We start from the raw sequence: 19201 nt of genomic DNA, 5'->3' as shown, positions 1-19201 counted from the left end.
AACCATATCGATACATGTAACAATGGCGGCCAGTCCTGATCCTACATTGCTGCAATGGTTGGTAACTACAAACGACGTTAAACAATTATGGGCAGCTCAACCGACTTTTTTGATCTCACAGGCGGTCTACACCCTTGCGGGTGTTATAACTTTGATACACGCATTCAGCAAGGGTGGGCGGTGGCCTTATTTTTGGCTCGGTACCGTACTGCATGGAATTTATGCGGACAATTTCTGGCATTTTGTTCTTCCCCAATATGACAACTTCTGGCATTCGCAGGCGCCTATCGTGTTCCTCGGTGCTCGTCTGCCCTTTCACATCATTCTGTTATATCCAGCATTCATTTATCATGCCGCATATGCAGTGCATAAACTGAATTTACCAAGGTATGCGCAACCGTTTGCCGTGGGCTTGATAACAGTGTTAATTGATATTCCATATGATATAGTAGCTGTTAAATTCGTACATTGGACATGGCACGACACGGACCTGAATATCTTAGATCGTCACTATTGGGTGCCTTGGAATTCTTATTATTTCCATTGCACATTTGCATCTAGTTTCTACTTCTTCTTCGACTCGAGTAGAAGGTGGCTGGCGCCTCGAGTGACGCAATGGTCATCCGCTACAAAAGGAGTCGAATGGAAGTCTTTGTTGATAGCGACACTATTGGGCATGCCTGGTGGTGTTCTATTGTTTATTCCTATTTATCATTCAATTCATGACGTGTACAAAATACACTGAAGTTACTTTCTCTCTATTATTCTCTATTTATTTCGTCATCGTCGTGTTAGGCCTTCTTAGTGACCGTGAGAAGAATAAAGACAAGCTAACGAAGATCGATTATGTATTGATATTACAACTTGCCGTTCACTATGTAATTTATTGGGTGTTTGTGGTGTTTTTCAACCCTGAGAAGGAATGGTCTACAGGCTTACACGAGCCGGTCGGCCCTTGTAATGAAGTGGCTTTGTTAACGTCACCCTTTGGACAGTCTTTGTACAAGTTTTGTGTGTTGTATATTTTTTTTTTACTTATTTCTTTCTTACTATTGTAGAGGGGTCGAGACGCGACCACACCCGCTTGGTTGCAGGCGTATCTAAGCGGGATTCATTTATTCGTTTGTCTCCTCATTTACGGGGGAGCAAACCTTTTCTGCGGGTCCGCTGAGTCGGGTTGGCCGAACAGCGGACGGAGGCATGATTCAATGCCGCCGTCGGGGGGCTTGGCTTAACCGCCCGGCCCCAGAGGAAGGACACCTCTAAGATAAAAAACCACCCAATCCCAAGTGGCCTCGCAGCGCGATGGGATGCATGGCCGAAGGGTATTTCGGTCCCGACTGCGTTTCCTTTCCCACTGTGTGTGTGACAATAACCGCTCGGTGGCGCTCATTCGGAGATCTCCTTCCCTTCGAGGCCATCACCCGAGGGCGGGGCTATGTCGCGGCAGTCTGGGGTGATATAGTGGTCGTGGGGGTATATTTCGCCCCCAGCCTTTCTCTCGCAGATCTTGAGAGTATCACCCTGGAGTTGGGCACAGTCGTCTGTCGTAGCCGCCCTCGTCCCGTGCTCGTCCTGGGGGACTTCAACGCCAAGTCTACGGCTTGGGGTTCCCCGTCTACGGACGCGCGGGGCGAGTTAGTGGAGGAGTGGGCGGTCGAGCAGGGCCTGCTCCTCCTGAATCGAGGTTCGGTGCAGACGTGCGTGCGGCAGCGGGGTGGGTCAATAGTGGACCTCACGTTCGCTAGCCCCGCTCTCGCGCGTACCGTCCACGACTGGAACGTTCTGAAGGACGTCGAGACGCTATCCGACCACCGATACATCAGGTTTAGCGTCTCCGCCCAGACCTCGATTCGGCCGGTTCCAGCGGCCTCGGCCGGTGTCGGAGACGGTCCGCGTTGGGCAATAAAACGGCTGGACAGGGAGGCTCTCCTGGAGGTCTCAATCGTCAAGGCCTGGCTGGATTCTCCAGGCAGGCCTGCCAACATCGACGAGGAAAAAAAATATACAACACACAAAACTTGTACAAAGACTGTCCAAAGGGTGACGTTAACAAAGCCACTTCATTACAAGGGCCGACCGGCTCGTGTAAGCCTGTAGACCATTCCTTCTCAGGGTTGAAAAACACCACAACTTAAGTGGTAGTGCCACACTGCATACCTTCGGGTTGCAGCCGAATGGGCCGGCACGCCCGGGGAAGTACCACTCTCTCACATAAAATCGGCGTGAAGTGGTAGCTATGTTACCGCGTTTCGTCTGGTATGTGAGAGTCCCGGAGGCCCGATACCCCCCCCCCCCCCCCTTAAACATGATGGTTGTGCAGAATTTGGTTACATTACCCCAGGAGGGTACCATCAGCGACTGCGGTGGAGAATCCCTCTCTGGGCATCCATGCTCAGGACATACACCACCTGAGCAGGGATGCCCAGGCTGCCCTCCGAATTCTGGGGGGGGCAATTTTGCGCTCGCCACTGTTCGGGGCAAGCGGAGCAGGCATCATAAGGCAACCCCTACCACCCTCACTGTGGACTTCTGCAACATAAGGGGACTCAACTCGAACTTGAACGCCGTCCACTTTCACCTTGAGACGGCGAAGCCGGCCTTGCTCTTTCTTACCGAGACTCAGATATCTTCTCCTGCCGATACGACTTTTCTTTCCTACCCCGGGTATAAATTGGAACATTCCTTTGTACCACGAGCTGGGGTGTGCGTTTACGTCAGAGATGATATCTGCTCTCGACGCCTCGGCAGCCTTGAAGGACAGGACCTATCAATTATCTGGCTGCGTGTAGATTGTGACGACCATCCGCGAATCTACGCTTGCCTTTATAGGTCCCATAGCGGTAATGCCGAAACCGACCGACTGGTTGAGCACGTCCAAATGGCTACAGATTCCGTACTGCAGCAGATCCCATCCGCAGAGATCGTTATTCTTGGCGATTTTAATGCCCACCATGCCGAATGGCTTGGATCGCGCACTACCGATCATGCGGGTAGATCTGTTCTCGACTTCGCTTTAGCATATGATTTGACACAACTAGTCCCCTCGCCAACGCGAATACCAGACGTGGAGGATCATACACCTTCCCTGTTGGACCTTCTGCTGACTTCCCATCCGGATGGCTACCAGGTTATCGTCGAACCCCCTCTGGGCTCGTCGGACCACTGTCTCGTCCGAAGTACAGTGCCGGTTGCGCGTTACTCACGACCTCGTTTCGTGGGCTGCCGCCGAGTGTGGCACTACAGGTCAGCAGATTGGGATGGGATGCGGTCCTTCTTTGCATCATACCCATTGTTTCTCGCCGGATGATCCGAGTGTTGTTGCTGACTCTGTTGCCGATGTGGTACTTCAGGGTATGGAACTATTCATTCCGTATTCTGCGGTCCCCATCGGTGGCAAGTCCCAGCCCTGGTTTGGTCGTTTCTGCAAAACGGCTTCACGCAGAAAATGGGAACGCTACCAAGACTGGGCTAACGCATCAGCGTCTCGTGATGTAAATACCAGCGCAATCAGAAAGGAATATAACTCTGCCTCTAGGTCCTTCAAAAACGTGATTGCTAAGGCGAAGACGGAGTACATTGGCAGAATTGGCGAGAGACTGGTGCGCCTCCCTTCAGGAACACGTGCGTTCTGGTCTCTCGCCAAGGCTGTCTTAGGGAATTTCTGTCAGCCTTCCTTACCATCTCTGCACAAGGACGGTGAGTCATTGGCCCATACAGCGAAGGAGAAGGCTGATCTTTTAGGCTCTCTCTTCGCAGCGAACTCGACTCTGGATGACCGAGGAAAGTCACCACCAACAATCCCGCGGTGTGATACCACGATGCCGGAGGTTAAATTCCGGCAAAGTGCAGTTCGTAAAGCACTTCTTTCCTTGGATATTCATAAGTCGAGTGGACCCGATGGCATCCCTCCAATCGTGCTACGGACTTGTGCTCCCGAGTTGGCGCCGGTCTTAACGCGTCTTTTCCGGCAATCCTATGCATTCGGCGTCGTCCCGAACTCCTGGAAGACTGCTTTGGTGCATCCGATCCCTAAAAAGGGCAACCGCTCAGACCCGTCCAATTATAGGCCTATAGCCATCACCTCCTTGTTCTCCAAGGTAATGGAGTCCATTATAAACTGCCAGCTCCTGCGGTACCTAGAGGAGTACCAGCTGATTAGCGACCGCCAGTACGGTTTCCGTCGGGGTCGCTCAGCCGGTGATCTTCTAGTTTACCTTACTCATAGATGGGCGGAAGCAGTTGAGAGCAAAGGGGAGGCATTAGCAGCCAGTCTGGACATAGCGAAGGCCTTCGATCGCGTGTGGCACAAAGCGCTTCTTTCGAAGCTTCCTTCCTATGGGCTTCCCGGAAAATTATGCAATTGGATTACCAGTTTTTTGGCAGATCGGAGCATCAAGGTCGTTGTCGACGGTGCATGCTCTGACTTAAAATTCGTCAATGCTGGTGTTCCACAAGGCTGCGTTCTATCACCCACTCTGTTTCTTCTGCATATCAATGACTTGTTGCAAATCAGTAACATTCATTGCTATGCAGACGACAGCACCGTAGACACCTCATACACCGGCCGTGCTAATATTTCTCGGGAAAACGTCGAAGAAAACCGGAACAAACTTGTATCTGAAATCGAGTCTTCGTTAAACAAAGTCTCGAACTGGGGTCGGCTAAACTTAGTTCACTTCAACCCCAAAAAGACGCAAGTTTGCGCGTTAACCGCTAAAAAAACACCATTTGTCGTATCTCCACGATTCGAGAACATTCCGTTAGCCGCTACAGCTAGTATCGGAATACTTGGCGTTGATGTTTCGAGTCTCGTTCAGTTCCGCGGTCAATTGGAAGGCAAAGCCAAATTGGCATCAAAAAAGCTTGGTGTGCTCAGCAAGGCAAGACAGTATTTCACGTCGGCCCACCGTCTAAGACTATACAAGGCGCAAATTCGGCCTCACATGGAATACTGCTCTCACCTCTGGGCGGGTGCTCCCCAGTACCAGCTCCTTCCATTTGACCGTATCCAACGTAGAGCGGCTCGAATTATCGACGATCAAGCCCTTTCCGATCTGCTTGATCCTTTGGCTTTGCGTAGAGATGTTGGATCGCTCTGCATCTTCTACAGAATTTATCACGGGGAATGTTCCGAGGAATTGTTCGAATTAATCCCGGCTGCTGAATTTCACCTTCGGACATCTCGTCAAAATTCCAAATATCACCCGCACCACCTAGATGTCCGAAAATCCACAACAGCGCGATTTTTAAGACATTTTCTGCCTCGCACAACCACTCTGTGGAACCAGCTTTCGCCGGCGGTTTTTCCGAACCGATACGACTTGGGAACCTTCAAGAAAAGAGCGTACTCTTTCCTGAAAGGCCGGCAACGCACCTGCAAGCCCCCCGGTGTTGCAGATGTCCATGGGCGGTGGTAGTCACTTTCCATCAGGTGAGCCTCCTGCTCGTTTGCCACCTTATGACATAAAAAAAAAAAAAAAAAAACCACAAACACCCAATAAATTACATAGTCAAAGTCAAAGTCAAAAATCTTTATTCAATATAGAAGTGTTTGCACTTGCTTATTGATTGTCAAAAATCTACCACCGGTTCGGAATTTAGCACCTCGGACCTGAGAAGAACCGGCGAAAGAAACTCAGCGGGATATATTTTTTTTATTTTTTTTTAACCATTTTCCATGTAGGTACAATGATAAGTATATTTTAGTTGTTTGAAACAGCCTGGAGGCGATCATTTCATTCCCAAGGTGTGCAGTCAACTAAAAAGTCATTAGTGTTGTAATATCCTTTAGCACACAAACGCTCTTTAACGACTCTTTTGAATTTTATAATTGAATAATTTTGAACGTTTTCTGGGATCCTGTTGTAAAAACGTATACATTGCCCCAAAATAGAGTTACTAACCCTGTGTAATCGGGTACTTGGAGTAACAAGTTTATTCTTGTTCCTAGTGTTAATAGAATGTACGTCACAATTTCTGGGAAAATCATTCTTTTTTTTTTTTCCTGTGGCAACACTAGCTAAATGTCATAAAAAAACTTCTCTCAATAATTTAAAATCATTTTTATTATAAAAATAATTGTAATTAGTTTTGATTATATATTTATATCAAGCTATTAATGTACTTTATATAAAATATAATAATATACTGAGTGTCCAGCATTAATGTGCAGTGTTTCCTTGTGTTGTGTTCGTCAGCTGACATTACGCAGGTAACGAACTCAATTTTAAAAGTTTTCTTGTTCAACTTCTTGTTATCCCTCTAACTCACTATAGAAACCATATTTAACAATTTATAAGTCAAATATTACAGTAACTGTTTGATCACGCCGTCTATATTATATTATCAAACAATTTTTATTTTTATTAAACATGATGACTCGTAGTACCAAGGCGCGTCAGGCGGAGGAACAACTCCAGCTGACGCTCCAGGAACTAAAAGCATCTAAGACACAGTGTGATCTACTGTTAAAAGAAAGGGATGATAATGAACAAGAATTCTTGCAAATTCTTAATAAAAACAACATATTAAAATCTGAGCTCTCGCAGTTACATTTACGATATGTAGAAATGGAAGAACAAAGAAATAATTTGCAACAAATAGTCAGTGGGTTTGATAATTGCAGAGATGAGTATGAGCAAGCTCTCATGCTCACCAATGAGTTAAAAGTTAAATTACATAAGGCCCAACAATATATATCAGAATTAGAAAACAATAACCTCAACCTGAAGGCCTCTCAAACCCAGTGTCTATATGATGAACTGGTTGGACATACAACCACATTAGTGTCCCCGCTCACCAGTAAGAATGACATTTCGACAATTGATTTGACTGGTGATGACACGGGTTCTTCCATTCTAGTATTAAGCAAAAATAAATTCAAGAAATACATTAAAATTAATAAAATCTAGAAATAATTGTCTTAATTATGAAAAAATTAGTAAGGAAAGAAATACACTCAGATTAAAAATGGTTGAGTATAATAAGAATGTGAAAGATATGAGACAAGGTTATGAGGCTGATGTGAATGCTCTTCAGGCTGAGATATCATATTTAAAAAACTCATTAGAGATCATATCAAAAAAATATGAAATGTCCCAAAAGGAAATCTCTGGTCATATCGCTGCCATGAACAATCTACTAGACCTAAGTAAATATAATTCGGAGCGCTTTGACTCTCTCATAAAACACTATGCTTGATTTGATGCGTGATTGTCAGGGCGCTTCTGACTCTGGGGATCGTTCGGGGCTGTGTACTGGTATGCCTCCATCTCAGTCAACAGCTCATGTCAGCGCCATACCAAGCAAAACACATCATGTTCCTACCAAAAAATGTACTAAAATTTATAGTGATGGAATGGGAAGAGATATGGGTGTTTTGCTCAATGACATGTGTAAGGGACAATTAGTAACAAATTATAGTATGCCAGGTGCAAGTTATTCACATGTAATGAATAGTATTTTGAACTGTACTCATTGTCCTTCTACTACACTAATCATATTAGTTGGGAGAAGGGGAAATGTGAACAAAAAAATTCTTGATAATTATTACTCTAAATTATTAAATTTAAATGTAGAAAGAATATTAATGTTCACATTTCCTTATATTAAAGAAATGCCACAGAAAAATGCAATTAGGTTTAAATTAAATAATATGTTACATATAATGACCAATTGTAATTATGTATCAAAAAATGACATCAATAATAAAATAGAATTAATTGATATCAATAATATAATTAATAATAATTTATGTTTATTGACATGTGATAGGTGTCACCTATCCAATTTTTATAAGAGACAGATAGCAAGCATGCTATCATATTTTATTCTTACAAAATCAACCAATTGTTTGGTTGACCAGACAACTGCTTCTATTGAGCAGTATAACACAAGACCATACATTTTGGAACATGTTCCAAATAATTTAAATTAAATTCTAAGACAATAGAGGTAGTCTCTGGCACCAATAGTATAGTTTCCATAGAAGCCAATAAAAAAAAAAAGAAAATAGCTAATAATAAAATTGTAAACCTGGTGCACCAAAATATTCAAGGAATGTTAGGGAAGGACCTAGAAATTGAATTATTTTTAACCTGTAATGATATTGATATTATGTGTTTAACCGAACATTGGCTTCTGAATTATCAGGTCATGTTTAACTTTAGTGGGCACCAGATGGCTAGTTTGTTCAGTAGGAATAAAGCTATACACGGTGGCTCTTTAATACTTATGAGTAAAAATTTTAAATTTAAGGAACGTAAAGATATTGTGAGCCTTTCTATTGAGCAAACTATAGAAATAGCCTGTGCAGAGCTTGAGCGTGTCATTGTTGTATGCGTATACAGGCCCCCTAGTGGATTATATGAATTGTTTGAAAATGTACTGGAAAATGTTTTATCGAAATTATCTGAATCTAATAAAGAAATTATTGTATGTGGAGATTTTAATATAAATTTACTGCATAATACAACCACAAGTATTAGATTCAGATCATTGTTAAGTTCATATAATCTGGTAAATCTGTTCTTAGAACCAACTAGAATAACAGATTCCACAGCAACTTGCATAGATAACATATTTGCAACCCATATTCCACAAAATAAAATTATAATTAATAAACTAAATTCAGATCATTGTGGACAACAAGCTTTATTTAACTTCCATGTTAAAAAAATAAGCAATTCCGAAAAAATAATGTTTGTTCCTTTGACCACTAGTCGTATTGAGAAGTTTAGAAGTAATATTTTGGCTAATCTACCACACTTATCTTTTAGTGATAACCCCAATGCTTTGTATAATAATCTATTTAAATTAATTAGAAACAAGTTTGATGCAATATTCACTTCTAAAACAGTTAATACAAAAAACTTTTTAAAATTCAATGATTGGGCTACTATTGGAATTCATAAAAGTAGGCAACGAATGTACGAGCTTTACAATGAAAGGACGTACAATCACAGTGCCACTTTTGCCAACTATGTAAGTAACTATTCAAAATTATTTAGAAAAGTGTGCTTTTTGGCAAAGTCTTTAACTATAAAAAATAGAATTAAGAATGCACATGACAAAATAAAAATGACTTGGAAAATTATTAATTGTGAAACTGGTAGAGGTGGCAGTCGCAGCTCCGAATTGAACTTAAATTATAATAATAAAGTCATAAATAGTGAACGGGAAGTTGCTTCAGTTTTTGAACAATTTTTTGCTGACATACCAGTTTCTACAACTAAGTTACTTATTTCTTTCTTTTCGAAAGAAAATGTACGTGAATGCAAATCAAAATTTAATTTTACCCCTGTAAACACCAATGACATAATTTGTACATTTAGGTCATTAGACATTAAGAAAACTGCTGATCTATGGGGTATTTCTGTAAAGGTGATTAATTCAATTATTGATCTAATTGCACCTTATCTTGCAATAATATTCAATGATTGTGTTCAACGTGGTGTATTTCCTGACCTGATGAAACATAGTAAAGTCATTCCAATATTTAAATCTGGTAGCTCTTCAGATCCTAACAATTATAGGCCAATCTCGATACTACCAACCCTCAGCAAAATATTTGAAAAAATTATTTTAAATCAATTATTAGCATATTTCAATAGATACAATCTGCTTCATAGAAAACAATTTGGATTTACGAGGGGTCGCTCGACTACCGACGCAGGTATCGAACTAATAAGAAATATCTATGAAGCCTGGGAGAGGTCGCAGGATGCCTTAGGGATTTTCTGCGACTTATCCAAAGCCTTTGATTGTGTTCAACATGAAACTCTGGTCAGGAAACTATATCACTATGGAATTAGAGAATGTGCACTCGACCTTCTGACTTCTTATCTTAACAATAGAATTCAGAGGGTTGACGTTAAAGGGACAAGGTCTCCTGGGGTCTTAGTTGGTATGGGGTCCCACAAGGATCAATTCTTGGACCTTTTCTATTCCTCATATATATTAATGACTTGCCCTTTCTTGTTGGGAACAAACATGATATAGTATTGTTTGCTGATGATACCTCTTTGGTTTTTAAAATTAATAGGAAACAGGTACAGTATGACGATGTAAACAATGCTATGTCTGATATAGTACACTGGTTTAGCGTAAATAATCTTAGGCTGAATAATAAAAAAACTAAAATTGTAAAATTTAGCACACCAAACGTGCAAAATGTAAAACCCGATGTACTTATCAATGGGGAATCGATGGATCCAGTTGAAACAACTGAATTTCTTGGCCTTACTCTTGATGCCAAATTACAGTGGCTCCCCCATATAAACGGATTGGCGGGTAGACTGAGTTCTGCGGCATTTGCGGTCAAAAAAATTAGATTATTTACCGATGTTGATACGGCTCGCCTAGTTTATTTCAGTTACTTTCACAGTATAATGTCGTACGGTATTATGCTTTGGGGTAACGCAGCCGCTATCCATACTATATTTGTGCTGCAGAAGAGGGCTATTCGCGCAATCTATAACCTGGGAGCCAAGGAATCTTTGAGGTATAAATTTAAAGAAATTAAGATATTGACTGTTGCTTCTCAATATATATTCTGTAATGTTTTGTATGTACGGAAAAATATTAATGTTTTTATGAGAAAATGTTATTCTCATAACGTTGGTACAAGGAACAAACACAATCTTGTTACTCCTGTTACTCGACTGCATATAGTCAGTAACTCTTTTGTGGGGCAATGTATACGCTTCTACAACAGGATCCCAGAAAGCGTTCAAAATGCTTCTGTTGCGAAATTTAAAAAAATTGTTAAGGAACGCTTGTGTGCGAAAGGTTACTATACAATTAGTGAGTTTATGTTTGATAGCGAATGAAACGATCGCCTCCTGGCTGTTTCTACTCATATATAATTATGTATATAATTAATTTGACGTAAAAAAAAAAAAAAAGTCCCGCTGAGTTTCTTTCGCCGGTTCTTCTCAGGTCAGGGTGTTTTCTTTTCTGAACCGGTGGTAGTGTTTAACTTGACAATCAATAAGAAAGTGTAATACTTCTATATTGAATAAAGGAATTTGAGTTTGAGTTTGAATGGTCCAAGAATTGATCCTTGAGGGACCCCCACAGTAACTGGAGACCCGGGAGATCTCTTTCCATTTACATCAACCCTCTGAATGCGATTGCTCAGATACGAAATCAGAAGACTGAGTGCAGTGTCCCTAATTCCATAATGACGTAGCTTCCTGACCAAAGTTTCGTGTTGCACACAATCAAAGGCCTTAGATAAATCACAAAATATCCCTAAGGCATCCTGTGACTCCTCCCAGGCCCTGTAAATATTTTTAACGAGCTCAACACCAGCGTCAGTTGTCGAGCGACCCCTTGTAAATCCAAATTGTTTCTTGTGTAGCAACTTGTTATTGTTAAAATGTACTAGCATTTGATTTAGTAATAACTTTTCAAAGATCTTGCTAAGAGTTGGTAGTACAGAGATGGGCCTATAGTTGTTGGGGTCTGATGTACTACCTGATTTAAATATTGGTAATACTCTACTATGTTTCATGAGGTCAGGAAACACGCCACTAAGGACACATTTATTAAATATAGTGACAAGGTAGGGTGCGATTACATCAATTATTGAATTGACTACCTTGACAGAGATCCCCCACAGATCGGCCGTTTTCTTAATATCTAGTGATCTGAAGGAACTTATTACATCACTTACACTTACTGTATTAAATTTAAAGCTTATATTACATTCTTCCACATGGTTTTTTAATAATGATTCAGCAACGGTAGGAGAGGAATTTAATGAGTTAGTTGTCGAAAATGGAATGTCAGCAAAAAAATTTTCAAAAACAGTTGCAACATCCCGATCTGAGGAAAATAAATTGTCGTCAATAGATAAGCTAAAGTCGGAGATGTTATTTTTGACTCTTCCAGTTTCACAATTAATAATTTTCCATGTCATTTCAATTTTATCAGGTGCCTCAATAATTTTTTTTTTTATATGCAATGATTTAGCTGTATGACATACACGTTTGAATAGTTTAGAGTAGGCACTAACATAACTGATAAATGAAAAAGACCGGTTGTATGATCTTTCACTATAAAGTTCATACAACCTCTGCCTACTCTTGTGAATTCCGACAGTCGCCCAATCATTAAATTTAAGAAAATTCCTAGAATAGACTGTCTTGGAAGTAAATATGGCGTTAAATTCTGTTTTAATTAATTTAAAAAAATTGTTATAAAGCTCATTAGAATTATCATTTAATTGTAAATATGAGAGCTTTGCCATGATATTACTTCTGAACTTCTCAATTCGATACAAATTGATTGGAACAAATGTCTGTTTTAAATCCTTAGCATTATTATTTATTTGCGAATTAAATGAAGCCAACTGTCCACAATGATCAGAACTTAACATATTTATAATACATTTATGATTAGGTACACAGTTGGTAAATATGTTGTCAATACATGTTCCAGTGGATTCAGTGATTCTAGTTGGCTCTAAGAATAAGTTAATGAGGTTATATGAATATAATAATGATCTGAATCTAATACTTATGCTACAGTTTTCTAATAAATTTATGTTGAAGTCACCACAAATAAAAATATATTTACTTGATCCAGATAATTTCAATAATGCACTTTCCAATATTTTCTCAAATGCTTCATATAACCCGCTAGGAGGTCTGTATACGCATACAACAATGACATGCTCAAGCTCTGCACAGGCTATTTCAATAGTCTGCTCAATAGAAAGGCTCACAACATCCTTACGTTCTTTAAATTTTATATTTTTGTTAATAAGTATTAATGAGCCACCACGTATAGCTTTTTTTCTATTGAACATACTAGCCATCTGGTGACCACTGAAGTTAAACATAAACTGATAATTTACAAGCCAATGTTCTGTTATACATAAAATATCAATGGCATTACTGTTTATGAATAACTCAATTTCTAAATCTTTTCCTGTCATTCCTTGAATGTTTTGGTGCACCAGGTTTACAAGTTTACTATTATTATTGTTTTGATTATTTCTAATTTTAAGATTTAGGAATTTATCCAAGGTTAAATTACTATTAGATAAATTAATATTAGTATTAATAATACTTGAGCCAGAGACTACCTCTTTTGTCTTAAAATTCAATTTAAATTACTTTTATCAGTGTTAATATAAATTAAATTGTTATTTTTATTATGCATATGATCCTTGGTAACATTAGGCATAAAATAATTATTGATATTGTGAGCAATTAGGTTACCAATTTGTCTTCTCGATTTTATTGGTAGGTACATATTACCCTCTGTCAACTTAAATCTATATATGAATTTATTAATGTCAAATAACATAAAATCATTGCTACAATGTCGGGTCAAATTGTATAAAGATACATTTAAGTCATAAATATGTAAATTCTGTGCATCTGTCAAGGTATGTGAATATGGAAATGTACTAATTATAAATTTGCATTTCTTTTGATTTTGAATTTCTTTTGATTTTGATAGTGAACGGCAAGTTGTAATATCAATACATAATCGATCTTCGTTAGCTTGTCTTTATTCTTCTCACGGTCACTAAGAAGGCCTAACACGACGATGATGAAATAAATAGAGAATAATAGAGAGAAAGTAACTTCAGAGTGTATTTTGTACACGTCATGAAGTGAATGATAAATAGGAATAAACAATAGAACACCACCAGGCATGCCCAATAGTGTCGCTATCAACAAAGACTTCCATTCGACTCCTTTTGTAGCGGATGACCATTGCGCCACTCGAGGCGCCAGCCACCTTCTACTCGAGTCGAAGAAGAAGTAGAAACTAGATGCAAATGTGCAATGGAAATAATAGGAATTCCAAGGCACCCAATAGTGACGATCGAAGATATTCGGCTCCGTGTCGTGCCATGTCCAATGTACGAATTTAACAGCTACTATATCATATGGAATATCAATTAACACTGTTATCAAGCCCACGGCAAACGGTTGCGCATACCTTGGTAAATTCAGTTTATGCACTGCATATGCGGCATGATAAATGAATGCTGGATATAACAGAATGATGTGTAAGGGCAGACGAGCACCGAGGAACACGATAGGCGCCTGCGAATGCCAGAAGTTGTCATATTGGGGAAGAACAAAATGCCAGAAATTGTCCGCATAAATTCCATGCAGTACGGTTCCGAGCCAAAAATAAGGCCACCGCCCACCCTTGCCGAATGCGTGTATCAAAGTTATAACACCCGCAAGGGTGTAGACCGCCTGTGAGATCAAAAAAAGTCGGTTGAGCTGCCCATAATTGTTTAACGTCGTTTGTAGTTACCAACCATTGCAGCAATGTAGGATCAGGACTGGCCGCCATTGTTACATGTATCGATATGGTTAGGTTAGGTTAGGTTAGGTTAGGTTAGGTTAGGTTAGGTTGGGGTACATATGCTACGGAGCGAGGCAGGGTGGAGTGCCGTCGCCACTTTCTGCGAGGACGTGATGCTCGCAAAGGAGGCGGCGGAAAGGGAGAGAGAGGCTGCCTCCTCTCTCCCCTCCCGCAGCAGACGAACTGGGCGTCGTAGGGCGGCCGACTTTCGACCACCCTAGGGCGTGGCCTGCGGACGGCAGACTCGGGGCGTCTCGTCGTCCGATCAGCAGCAGGCCTCGAGGCGGCGGCGTCGTGTTCCGCACGCGCGCCTCTTAGTGGAGTCCAGCGGCCGGGGTGACAGCCGCAGTGAGTGACGGGGCCCGCCTGACCATCTGGCGAGCCAATACCCGTCGGGGGGTAGTGAAGAATGCTTCGGCGATACCCGCCCTTCCGACGCACGGGTACTTTGAGGACACGGGTTGGTTTTTAGTCAGTAAGAGTCTGACAGTCCCCTTCGCCCTTCCCCCGGGGCGGAGGGTCTCCATTGAGGATTTTCCAACCGAAAAAAAAAAAAAAAAAAAAGGTTGGGGTACATGTCAGTCGCCTCCTCGTGGCGTACCCCGGGCAACGGGGCCGGCTTGAGCTTGCTCGCCGGCCACGGCTAAGACTGACGCGGCGGGTCAAGGGTCGCTCCCGGTACATCTCTGTTAACAGAGTGGACTGTGGAGCGGCTTCGTGACAAAGTAGGGTTAGGAGTTTTTTTCTTTTGTTGATTTATTATGTCTTCTTGTTTTATTTGATTTCATTTATTTTCTTAGATTTATTTTGTTTTTCATTTACGTTCTTTTGTTCTGTTTGCTTTGTTTTGTTTTGTTCGTCTCATTTTGTTTCGTTGTATATTATTTACTCATTTCTTTCCTACTATTGTAGAGGGGTCGAGACGCGACCACACCCGCTTGGTTGCAGGCGCATCTAAGCGGGATTCATTTATTCGTTTGTCTCCTCATTTACGGGGGAGCAAACCTTTTCGGCGGGTCCGCTGAGTCGGGTTGGCCAAACAGCGGACGGAGGCATGATTCAATGCCGCCGTCGGGGGGCTTGGCTTAACCGCCCGGCCCCAGAGGAAGGACACCTATAAGATAAAAAATCACCCAATCCCAAGTGGCCTCGCAGCGCGATGGGATGCATGGCCGAAGGGTATTTCGGTCCCGACTGCGTTTCGATATATGTTTTTATTAGCTAATAAGTATGCACAATGCTGTATATGAGGAATCGGATATCTGTCCGGCTTAGTAATAAAGTTTAAACGCCGATAGTCTCCGCACGGTCGTAATTCTCCATTTTTCTTGACTACTACATGAAGTGGAGAAGACCAGTTACTCTTGCTTGGTCTACATATGCCCATGTCTTGCATCCTTTGGAATTCAGCCTTTACCTTTTCAAATTTATCCGGTGGTAAAGGACGCGGGCGCGCGAACACAGGCGGCCCGTTTGTTTCTATATAATGGACTACAGAGTGGCGTGGAGTATCTTTGAAACACATTGGCTTAGTAATATCGGGATATAATGCTAATAAGTCACTATACGGATGGTTAGAGTTTATTGTTGTTATCGATCCTTGACCATCTAATCTCACTGACGCTAACACAGATAAATTCGTCATTTCGTCTATTAGTTTCTTCCTGAATACGTCTACTACTAATTTATGGTGGCTTAAAAAGTCTGCGCCTAAAATTGGTTGATTTACTTCTGCTATAACGAAAGTCCAACGGTAGGGTCGCCGTAAATTTAAATCTAAAATAAGAGTTTTTACACCATATGTTTTTATTTCGGTCCCATTAGCTGCGTACAGTCTGTACTCACTACAACTGTTACTACGATAAGGTCTCTTAGTCGCTGGAATAACTGAAATATTCGCACCAGTGTCCACTAAAAAATTGTAACCACTGTTTTTGTCCATAACACATAGGCGTTTAGAAGTCAAAATGGTGCCAATCTCCGCCTCCGATTGCACCATATTTAGTTTTCCTGATTGATCTTTTTCCAAGCACACGGCTCCATACATTTCGTTGCTCTATTCCGGTAGCGATAATGATACGAACAAAGCCAATCCGCACTATCGGGCGTGCGCCGGCTCATATTACGCCGTCGCGATGTAGACCGAGAGCGTGCGCGCCGAAAGTTGTGTATGCGATTTCTAAATGTAGGTTTTTGTGTTTCTAAATAATTTATCCGCAGATTTAATTTAGCTATTTCGGCCAAAATTAAAGCTGTGTCATTAGAACTTGAAGTATTAGCCCTTATTTCCGAAATTTCTTGTGGCCTTGACGTCTCTATTATCTTGTCAGCGATAGCGGCCAGATTTTCTAAATTCTTTACATCTGTAGCCGCTAAGACAGCTCGTACTGAGGCAGGAAGGTGTCCTTGCCACATAATAGATAGGGTTTCGTCTGGAATTTTATCTCTCGCCAAATCCTTCATTTTTCGAAGTAATTGAGACGGTTTTTGATCTCCCAATTCCATCTCGCTGAGTAATTTTTGAAATTGCCGAATTTCAGATTCTTCATATACTTGCAATAAGCGTGATTTTAGAGCTTCAAATTTCTTAGTCTCGGGCGGCTTTAATAAAATGTCACTTACTTTTTGAATCACCTCCTCGCCTAATTTAGCAACAACCAAATTGTATTTTGCTTCATCTCTCAGTGTCTGCGGTCCAAGTATTGCATCAGTTTGTACAAACCATAATCTGGGTTTATCACACCAGAACTCCGGAATCCTCGACGAAACTGTTATCGATGCTAAACCGGAGGAGTCATTTTGCGCTGCTGCTCCTGAATTGTTGGCGCTCGTCATTATGTAGGTTCTTGTGTCGGGGTCACCAAATATACCTTTACTGTAGGTATTTTTTATAATTTAATTAAATATTATAAGAGGTGCAGAACAAACTACGAATCCAATTTTTACGTCTCTTTATTGCGTTTTCTACAGTATGACTGGCTGTACAGAGAAGTTACAACATCGAGCACGACTATCTTATTACAACAATATAGTGTTACAAAATTAAATACCTATGTGCACACGGCACAAGAGTATCACCCTGGAGTTGGGCACGGTCGTCTGTCGTAGCCGCCCTCGTCCCGTGCTCGTCCTGGGGGACTTCAACGCCAAGTCTACGGCTTGGGGTTCCCCGTCTACGGACGCGCGGGGCGAGTTAGTGGAGGAGTGGGCGGTCGAGCAGGGCCTGCTCCTCCTGAATCGAGGTTCGGTGCAGACGTGCGTGCGGCAGCGGGGTGGGTCAATAGTGGACCTCACGTTCGCTAGCCCCGCTCTCGCGCGCACCGTCCACGACTGGAACGTTCTGGAGGACGTCGAGACGCTATCCGACCACCGATACATCAGGTTTAGCGTCTCCGCCTAGACCTCGATTTGGCCGGTTCCAGCCCCGGCCTCGGCAGGTGTCGGAGACGGTTCGCGTTGTCCGCGCCGCTTCTCCCCTTTTCTCCGTTCGTTGCCAACCGACGAGACTGACTCGAGAGAGAGTCGTTCTAGCCGGACGACGGGTACCTTGGGTGCGCCTGGGTCGTTGGTTTTGGTGTGCGCCATCGGGGCGCCCACTTCCACCACCATGTCAACTTGTCCTGTCATCGTGCCTGTGTCCGTTATGCTCGCGGTATGGTCGTCGTGAAAAATCGAAAATGCATCTATGTCCCCCCCAGAATTCGAAGTGGGACAGCCCTGTAAAAAATATTGTATATTTTATCTATGGTACCAAAATATTGTCTATGTACAACCAGCGCCACCTGTGAACTTAAGTGTAAAACCTTTCCCTGAATTCAAATAAAGCGTCAGTCCGTTACGAATCATACTCGAGTTTTATTAGGTTATGGGCCCAGTCCAAATTAATTAAAAAGTCTTTATAATAGTGCAGTTACAATGGCAGGAAATTATTCGTTGAACGTCCCGAAGCTAAAGGGAAGAGATAATTACGACGATTGGGCATTCGCCGTCGAAAACTTTTTGATTCTCGAAGGTATCAACCTCGCGAACAGTGCTACTCTCAGTGAGCAAGATGATCGGAAGGCTAAAGCAAAGATGGTGATGACTATCGACCCATCACTCTACGTTCACATCAAGAATGAAACCACCGTGCATAACTTGTGGGCAAAGTTAAAGTCGTTATTTGACGATTCCGGATTCACGCGTCGCATCAGCCTACTAAGAACTTTGATTTCGTTACCCAGGTTGTGGATACGGCTCAAAAGCTAAAAGGTACAGGTTTCGAGATTAATGACGAGTGGGTTGGTTCACTTTTATTAGCCGGATTACCCGACAAGTTCGCGCCCATGATAATGGCCATTGAGCACTCCGGCATAAAAATAAGTGCAGATGCAATAAAGACCAAGCTGTTAGATATGAGTGCAGATATCGAAAATAAAACCGAAGGTGCATTTTTTTCAAAAGGTTCATTCAAACATCAACGGAATGGCGGGAAACGCACACAAGCGTTAACGTCAAACAAAAACATCAGCCATTCAAGTGACGGAAAACCGGTGAAAAATATTCGGTGCTACAAATGCAAGCAACTCGGACATTTCAAAAATCAGTGTCGTTCCCCAGAAATGGAAAAAGATAAACAAGTAAATGCATTTAGTGCAATGTTCCTGACGGGTGAATTCAGTGACAAAGATTGGTATGTCGACTCGGGTGCTAGTACTCATATGATTTCGCAGTCGAGCAAAAGTTTGCTGAAGAATGTTTCATATAACCTTGAGACTCGTGATATAGTGGTGGCTAATAAGGAAACCGTGCCAATTATATGTTCCGGTGACATAGAAATTACCACAAAAGTTCGAAATAAGGAACACAAGGTAAACGT

At 41.8% G+C, this 19201-nt stretch overlaps 1 protein-coding gene across 1 annotated transcript in view; it reads left to right on the top strand.

The window, feature by feature from the left end:
- Positions 1 to 14564, top strand: part of LOC125075493 — a 25520-nt gene extending 10956 nt beyond the window's left edge. The window contains exon 3 of the mRNA XM_047687206.1: positions 14422 to 14564. Coding sequence (XP_047543162.1) covers positions 14422 to 14564 — 143 coding nt within the window. The remainder of the gene's footprint in view (positions 1 to 14421) is intronic.
- Positions 14565 to 19201: the final 4637 nt, after the last annotated feature.

The sequence above is a fragment of the Vanessa atalanta genome, chromosome W, assembly GCF_905147765.1.
Source record: "Vanessa atalanta chromosome W, ilVanAtal1.2, whole genome shotgun sequence".
In the NCBI taxonomy this organism is placed as follows: Eukaryota; Metazoa; Arthropoda; class Insecta; order Lepidoptera; family Nymphalidae; genus Vanessa; species Vanessa atalanta.
This window is presented reverse-complemented; position numbering and strand designations above follow the sequence as displayed.